A 9,164-nucleotide genomic window follows, 5' to 3' on the forward strand; every position below is an offset into this window, starting at 1 on the left:
GTGTGCCACACGAAATGACAACAAAGAAATCTAATCCAGTTGCAAAATGGAACAGCCAACGGATAATCTCATTATTCATCACATTCACGCCAATTTGACATTGCAAAATACCTAATCCTTCTCTTACATTTTACGACTTTTTTAGCAGCTGTCCCATATATGCTATATTACCTTACAACCTAAAAAGCAAAGCGTATTTCTCTTTTTTTATTTATTTATTTTCATGTTGTTTCAATTTTCTCTTTCAAAGATTTTCTGACCTCATTTATCCATCGGTCTTTAAAGTATAAAAAATTCAATCCAGAGACACCGAATTTTCGAATCATCGCATAACAAAAAATGTGAAAAGCAGATTATCCCTATGACAAATCAGTACCATACACCAAAACTAATAAAACAAAATCAATGCAAAAACTTAAGTTCAACACTTGCTGTAATGACCAAATTAATATATGTCACGATTTTAATTCTTAATCATAGTAATTAATTCTAACAAAAGAAATCATATTTCTTCGGGTGTCGACAACCAAAATCCATAGCAGAAAATTGCAAAAAATTATATTTTGAAGATATTAATATAATTATAGAATTAATGACTTTATTAAGAAGAAATTTAGAGGTATCATATGCTTTATTGTGGCGGTAATCCGGAGAAGGATAGGCAGATCCAAGAATCCGTTTTCTATACTTGGAAGTAATAGATAGCCTTGACAGGCAGGATACTTTTCACTCAATTTACTACAAATGCTCATTACCAACACACCTACCAAAATTAAATAAATAAATAAAATTCCACTTCATTAACAGAACCTAATATATGTAGGGATGATTGCGTCGTCTTCACTTGAGATTTAGTGTAATTACATATAAATTATATATGATTTGAAGAATTATATTCAATATTCTCGACGTTTATTTTTGTCTAATAAATAAATTGTCCTGTCAGTCAAAATTTACTGATATTAGCAAAAAATTTATTGAAAATTTCATATTGGACCCCGATTGACTTATTACAAATCGAACAAATATTTTCATATAGGGTGGAAATGTATAAAAGTTGTTTGATCAGTAAAGATTTTATTTATCTATAATAAGTCGATAACAGGTTATTCAGGGATAAATATAGATTTTCTTTCAAGTTTTTGCTAACATTAGCAAATTCGGTGAATTTTGACTAATGGATGGATCTATTTGTTAGATGAAAATAACTATTAAATATAATTTTTTAAATTACATGAGATCTAAATGTAATTATATCAAATTTCAGTGAATGATGGTATAATTATCCAATATATATATATATATATATGTGAACATAATTACTAAAAACCTAGATTTTTGCTAGCATAAATCAAGAATTTACATATCTAAGCACAAACAATTGATGGAGGAAAGATCAAAGAAGAGCTCCGAAGGGCAAGATAGACTTTTTCTCAATCACAGAGCATTAGACGGCGTCCCACGTATTGTTCAATTATGAAGCAAATTACTGTGATGCCCATCACCACAAAACAACCACCACATGTTAGAGGATAAAATTGTATTTTTGACATTTGTTATCATAAATGCGTCTGTGTAGTATAAATACTCCTCATCCTATGGAAAAGGACCAAGTGCCAAAATAATATATATATATATATATATATATTGCATTGAGATCATTCTAATATATTCGATCGATTTTTAAAAAAATAATTACTATTATATTTTGAGTCGTTTCTTTTGCACTATCAGATATAATATATAAAAAAAATTCGACTTGATTCATGAGATCAAATATATCAATATAATTATGATCATCAAAACCATGACGTATACAAGTATAAATCAAGAATTTACATATTTGAGCTTAGATATTACGTGGAGATATTATAATTTATAACAATAACTAAAAAAAATTGATTTGATGTAATAGATAAAATATACAAATACGGATATAATTACCAAAACCATGATGTATACAAGCGTAAATCAAGAATTTACATATTTGAACACAAGAGGTGCGAGAAGATACATAATTTTTTTTTGGTCACTTTACTAGAAATTTAAAATCGGACCAAATTTCAACTCGATTGACGTAGCAGTATTCGCCCCAGAAATTTTCGTGGCGAATTGGAGAAAATATTTGAACTAAATAGGCTAACACGTAAAGGGTTAGACACAAATCCTATCAAACATTTTTAGACAACCTAAGTTAGGAAAAACACAAGGATGTTAGAACTCTAAAAACCCCCCTAAAGTGGAACGTGTACATGTCAGAGGACAAGAACAAGAAAAATATTACGCGAATTCAACACGGGACCGGATCAGAAACGCATTCACGACTTTGTCTAATGTACCACCAGCGACTCCGCACTCACAAATCCTACAATTTCCTGAAGACAATGGGCGCGCCGTGCTGAGGGTGTAGGAGCATTAGGACCGACGGCGCGTGCTGGTAAGTCGGCGCCAGCTCGAAAGAGAAGCGCTGGAGAAGCATGGCTATGGCTAATCTGGCTTGCAAAACGGCTAGATTTTGGCCGATGCAGCGGCGCGCGCCCAAGCCGAAGGGCATGAAGGCCATAGGGTGTTTGGCGGCGTGAGCCACGCCTTTGGCGAATCTCGCTGGGTTAAACTCGTGTGCGTCGTGGCACCACAGAGCGGGATCGTGATGGACGGCGAGGATGGGGATAAGAAGCTCGGTCCCGCGAGGAATGTGGAGCCCACCCAACTGCATATCCGTCTTGGCCCGTCTGATTATTGCTACTGCAGGTGGGTACAGTCTCAGTGATTCGTTCAGAATCATTCCCAGCTGCATATGGGTTGGACAAAACATAATTTGTTAACAACAATAAATAAAAATAAATAAATAATTGAATGGAGTTCAGACTCTTGCTATTTTAATGTTTTGGTATAAGTTGACCTCACCCCAATAATAATCACTACCTATACATATATATTTTTTTTAGCTTCAATAATTGCTCATATTTATACCAATCAATAATTACTTGTATTTTTTTATTAATTTCTCTAAAATGCAAGTACACATGATAATTATTTGCACATTTTAGACCCAGACACTAGATAATTCTAAACGAACCCACAAATTTTTTTTTATTACGAAAAATATAATTACATCACGTACTGTTGTATTTGATATACATACATAAGGTACAAGTATAAAAATGCACAACACCTGTATGGTTAAATAATATTTTATACAGACAAAGTGCATTATACAATACAATACGAGATACACTATTAATTTATGTTGCATGAATCGAGAACACGCAATTTTACGAAATTTAAAGAATTATTAATGATGTATTTTTTTTTTGTTTTTTAAAAAAGGAAGTATTAATAGGAAGTGGTAGACATTCTAAGGATTGATATTTTTGCGAATGTACATTGATATGATTTAAATTAAATGCCACCTATACCATGAAACTCCTATCCAGAAGATAAGAGACCCCTTTTTTGCGCATCTAACACATGCTCAAGTGTTGCTTTTTTCTTTTTTGTTAAATTATTTATTTATTTATTTGGAACAATTATCAAGGCAGATATTTCTTTTTTTATTAATTCAAGAAATTATTACATTTAAATTTTTCGAGTTATATTTTATTTATGTTTTTGCGTAATTATAGGAACCACTCTATGATAACAAAAAAAAATTGGTGGTTTGTGTACTGCTGTGTATATTTTTGGGGGATGTACGTGCAATTTTTCAAAAATTAATGGTGATTTTTGTAAATAATATTAATATTTTTTATATATAATTTTTAAAAGAAATATAAGTGATTTGTGTAAATAGAGTATAAATGAGGAGTGGTGGATGTAATATGAAGGAGGGGGACCAGAGAAATGAAAGAAAGAAAATATAAAAACGAAGAGAGAGAGAGAGAGAGAGAGAGGAGTTTAGCTTTATAGAGATGTAATAAACATACCGTTTTGAGCTTTGCAAGATCATCTTTAGAAGGGGTGTCACGTGCTCCACAAACCCGAAGGACCTCCTCACGTGCCTGTTCCTGCCACTGGGGATGCATGGCGAGGAGGACGGTGGTCCAGGTGAGGAGGTTGGAGGTGGTGTGCTTGCCGGCGAAGAAGATGGTCTTGCACTCCTCAACGACGTCGTTGGCCGTAATGGCGAGTGGCGACGATTCATGGGCGCTGTCTTTGAGACTGGCCTTGATCATGAGTTCCAATAAATCGTTAGGACATTCGTCTGACACAACCTGACATCCCGAATTTTTCCGCCTTCGATCGATGAGCTTCACCAACGATTTCCGAATTTCTTTTTCCAATCTCCAAGATATTCTATTCTTTTTAGTGGGCAAGAACCTGTATAGTATATAACAAAACAATATTATTATTGTTAATTGATAATTTTCAAAAATCAAGAATTATTACCTATAGCCAGGAATGAAAACTTTCTGATAAGCTTCGGTGGCGTGGAGCATTTGCTGAGATTGGAGTTGGAAAATGAGTTTGCCATCTTCATAGCTGCTTCCGAAAGTGGCTCTTGTGATGACATCTTCCACCAGATTTTGGAACCACTCCGACACCTCAATCTCCACCTTCCCTGCATTTGACATCTCTTCACTCCATTTCCACACTGCTTCTTCCATGCTTTTCCCCATCATCGGTATCATTAACTACACCCACATGCCACACTTAATTAGCTGCCTCACCACCACCTTTTATTTTTAATTAAAACTTTTACTCAAATTAATTAATATAGTGCACAATTACGCAACTTCATTGAATTTCAGTTCAATCTTGTCTTTTTCTTTCTTTTCTGAGTGTATGCGTGTTTAGAAGCATAATGATTGCTCGTTTATATATATAAATAAATTGGTACGTGAATTTTGGGAATATATATGAAAAAAAAAATTAAAAATTAAATAAAAAGGTGAAATTTGGATGTCATATATCTAAATAAAAAAAATAAAAAAAGAAATGATTTAAATGAATTTTACCTTGAGATTTTCGGTATGGAAAGTAGGTTGAATAATCTTTCTATGGTGAGCCCACTTTTCTCCTTTGAGACTCAACAAACCATCACCTTCAATTTTCCTCACAAGTGGGGGCGACTCATTTTTCTCAAACAGCTCTGATTTCAAGATGAAGATTTCCCTAATCAGCGCTGGATCAGAAACTGTGAGCCGACCCGTCGCCCCAAACCATACAAGAAACGTCGAACCTGCACCAATCATTCATTTATAATGTAATAACAACATCATCATCATCATCAATTTTCTCTCAAAATGAACCAAGAAACTGTTGTGAAGAAATAGGTTGTAATAACAAGAAATTGCCATTGAATTGTCATCACTCTCCTTTCTTAATAAAAAAAAAAAAGAGTACTGAGTTCAAACCCAGTTCGTTCCCGACTCCCTAACCCCATTGCACTATAATTAGATAACTAAGAAATTGAAAATTGCATGTAGAGCTTTAGGGTTTATGTATATATACATCACCTAATTGTAAAGATTAATTAAAACCATGATGTTTGTTTACCAAAAGAGGAAGCAGAAGGAGGAGGAAAAAGGTGAGAGTTGTATCATTTTATTCCTGAGCCAGTGGATAGTGTAGACCCTACACACACACACTACACACAGTGATCTCTCCCCCCCTCTCTCTCTCTCTCACACCAACTTTCTTGAGCTGAGTAGTAATGTATATATGTCGCAAAAGTTGTAGCTACAAAAGTACAAATTGGAATCTTTGCAAACCCCAGAGAAAATTGAAAAGAAAAAGAATACCGTATATTTTCTTCCAATGATGGTAGAAAGAGAGGACTCTGGGAAGTATGTTGTGGGAGAGAGGCATAGGTTGAGCTGAAGCCCTGAGGTTTAAGGTTGCCAGTTCCTTCAAGTTGCCGAGGAAGAGCTGATACTTAGGCCCTTTAATCCCTTGTTTCATGAAGTGGAGTTGAATTCTCCTCGGCGTCCACCACAGGTGAAGCACGACTTTCAGCATAAAAATCAGCAAGATGTACGAGATCAGAAGAACCCAAAACCAATGGAAGTAGTCTTCCATGCTTAATTCTGCGGTTCTTGGAGGGGTTGGGGGGGGGGTGGGGGTGAAGAGAATATTGTTTTGGGGTGGCTGGGTGGATTGTGTTTGTTTTTATACAGAGAAGAGAAAGTAGAGGTTTCTTGTCTGTTGTGTAGGACAACAGGATGAAGATGGGCTGAACAGGCAGAGAGAGAGAGAAGCAAGAAGCAACCTCATGAAAATTTAAGGTCAACTAGTTGAGAGAGCAAAAGAGTTTAAAAAGTGAGGTTGTCCTAATTAGTTCTTTTTTATAAAAAGACAAGAATGCCCTTGTCAATTCCTTTTTTTTTTTTAAAAAAAAAAATTAGATTGAAAAAGAAAAAAGAAATGGGGAAATTGAAGAACAGTGTATCATAAATGAGAATTTCATTTATGAGACACACATTAATATAGGCAGTGGGCATTGCCTCTGATCATGTCATGTGTCCAGAAACAACACTTTGGCCAACCTGAAAAAAGCCTTTAATTTTCTACCAAATAGATACCCCCTGCCTTACTATCAATGTATATGTCCAATACTATAATTAGTTGGAAAATGATATTTCATTTTTTTCTTCTTCTCTTAATTAATTATGTCAGTCACTTTGCTAATTTTTCCCCCACCCTCTTTTTAGGAAAATTTGCAATTTTTTAGTTCTCTAACAAATTTATTTTACCAATTTTTTCGAGGACTAAAATGATCAAAATTTGCTAAAACGATCAGAAAAAGTGCATGCGACCAACTTAATTGTGTGTATTTTTTCTGCTATGTCAGCAGATCCTGAATCATTTTTATTAAAAGTACATGACAAATTATCAACATAAATTCGTACAATATTAAAGTTGCCGCCCCTACTAAAATCACAAATTTCCATCAATTTCCCTTAATATTAATTTAGTTATTTACATATCCCTCAAAACCAGCCCTGTTTTTCTCTTTAATTCTTTTCTAAAAAAATTAATTTTGTCATATAGTACGAATTGTAATCGACTCACACACAGATTTCAACTCTCCCAATTATTTAAAAATTAATAAAAATAATAGACAGGATTACGTAATGACAATTAGGTTCGATTAATTTAATACAAAAATTAGTATTAAATAATTTGCAATATCAGCGCATACTCTAATATTTTACTAAGGGGTTGCTCGTATGATCTTCTTGAAGAAGAAGCATGAAAGATCATACAATCTTTTTTATATCTTGTGATTTTTTTGGGAGTGTATGATTGTGGGAAAATAATACTAGGCACATGCATGTTTGACCCTAGTTTTTATTAGGGGTCTCTCCCCCGCGACGTTTGAGAGAATGACGGAAATAATTATCCGTCTCAAAACAGTGCCTAATGCGCCCAAGCTGATTCACTTTCAAAATTCATTGCTATATTCCCAGTCTTTTTCCATTAATGTCACTCCCAGATTATGATCTCCAACCTAATTCATTTGCCCCCACTACTTCAACTCCCTAGCTGTTCCATTGCTTTTCCCTCAATTTTGAATCTTGTCCCCCCCTCTGGAACGTTTCACAGCGATAAGGGACTTTTACGATTAAATGTGAGAAAAATTGTTATGTTGGTCGTTCGTTACTTATCTGTTTATTTATCACAAAAATATGGGCAGTTATGTAATTTACTCAAATTATTTGTCGTTGAGTTTTGTCGCCGTCCTTGTCTTTCAGTTCAAATTGAATGTTTTGCGACGATAGGGAATTGTGTAATCATGTTAAAAAAGAATTTGTTATGTTGGTCGCTCGCTTTTTGTCTTTCAATTTACTCCGAGAGGAAAAAGATGGGGGCAATTATGTAATTTATGCAAAATATTTGTCATTGAATCTTGTCCAATCCCTCGTCCATCAATTTCAATCAAGCTTTTCACGACGATAGGGGAACTTCGCGTGATCATGTTAAGAAAAAGGTTGTTGTGCTGGTCGTTCGTTTTTAATTCACTCAAAAAAAATAAGAAATGGGCAATTATGTAATTTACTCAAAATGCAAATCTTGTCCCCTCGTCGATTAGTTCAAGTCAAACGTTTCATAACGATAGAGGAACTTCGGTGATCATATTTGGAAAAGGTTGTTATGCTTTTCTATCTTTTAATTTACTCAAAAGAAAAGGATGATTGTGTAATTTACTCAAAATATTTGTTGCTAATTCTTATCCCCTCGTCCAAAAGTTCAAATAGAACGTTTCACAACGAGAAAGAACTTTTACGATCACGTTAAGAAAGATTGTTACGTTGTTTGCTCATTTTTTGTTATTATTATTATTTTTGTTGTGTTGTTTAAATTAAAATTCAACGATCAGAATGTTGACGAATGTTAAATTATTTTTGAGAGGGTTGGGTTAGATGAAGGAGGGAGGGTGGATGGATGAGGTAGGGGGGCAGAGAGGGGGAAACAGGGGTGTTGGGGGGAAGTGTGTCTATTGGAGCGTTGGTATAGTGGTTGAGGATGTTATGTTATTACAAGGTAGAAAGAAATGAGAAATTGAGAAGAGGAAGAGTAGGAGGAGGAGGCATTGGAGGAGTTGTGTTTTGGAAGGATGCTCTTAAATTGATGCACATGGGAACAAGGCTGTCTATTTTATTGCTCCTTTTTGCTGTGTTAGCGGGGAGATGTGCCTTGGTTGTCCCAAACCGTGGGTGCCCCATGCTAGGGCACTTCCCTTAATCTTGTCTTAATACTACCAAAACATCATGGGGCCATTTGCACCTCAATCCATGCCACCCCCCACCCCCTTCTCTTTTTTTCAATTACTAAAACTATAAGTTTCCCGAGTTAGTATATATTAATCACTAATTATGCGTCTTGTCTTTTTGAAGTCACACAAACACTCTTTTGAGTTTCGTATAAAATAAATTCTTATTTTACGTCTCATCAAATTTCTAAACATCGAATAAGGTGATGCAAATTTAAAGGAGATTTTTGGTAATTACAAAAGGAGAATGTTACAAGCGTAATTACTGGCCGTACATTTTCTCCTTTTTCTCAAAATTACAAAAACACCCCCTCTAAATTTCGTATTGAAAAGATCCTGATGTAACGTTCCATCGAATTTCCAAATATACGTCTCGTCTTTTTGAAATGACAGAAACACTCCTCCAAATTTCTTTTAGAAAAAGACCCTTATTTGACATCCCATCAAA

At 34.6% G+C, this 9,164-nt stretch overlaps 1 protein-coding gene across 1 annotated transcript; it reads right to left on the bottom strand.

The window, feature by feature from the left end:
* Positions 1-1,937: 1,937 nt before the first annotated feature.
* Positions 1,938-6,215, bottom strand: BAS1 (Cytochrome P450 superfamily protein). The gene is made up of 5 exons (XM_011073952.3): positions 5,745-6,215; positions 4,959-5,182; positions 4,390-4,634; positions 3,927-4,320; positions 1,938-2,791 (listed from the first exon to the last, which is right to left on the bottom strand). The coding sequence occupies exons 1-5, from the start codon at positions 6,019-6,021 to the stop codon at positions 2,366-2,368; spliced, it is 1,566 nt and encodes a 521-aa protein (XP_011072254.1). The 5' UTR covers positions 6,022-6,215; the 3' UTR covers positions 1,938-2,365.
* Between the last annotated feature and the right edge of the window lie 2,949 nt (positions 6,216-9,164).

Source organism: Sesamum indicum, linkage group LG3 (genome assembly GCF_026168435.1).
Source record: "Sesamum indicum cultivar Baizhima isolate 11 linkage group LG3, ASM2616843v1, whole genome shotgun sequence".
Lineage (NCBI taxonomy): Eukaryota > Viridiplantae > Streptophyta > Magnoliopsida > Lamiales > Pedaliaceae > Sesamum > Sesamum indicum.

Coding starts and splice junctions, on each gene's coding strand:
- BAS1 (XM_011073952.3), bottom strand. CDS start 6,021: ATGGAAGACTACTTCCATTGGTTTTGGGTTCTTCTGATCTCGTACATC. Junction 4,635..4,958: donor TCCATACCGAAAATCTCAAG/GTAAAATTCATT, acceptor ATGTGGGTGTAG/TTAATGATACCGATGATGGG. Junction 4,321..4,389: donor GTTTTCATTCCTGGCTATAG/GTAATAATTCTT, acceptor TATACTATACAG/GTTCTTGCCCACTAAAAAGA.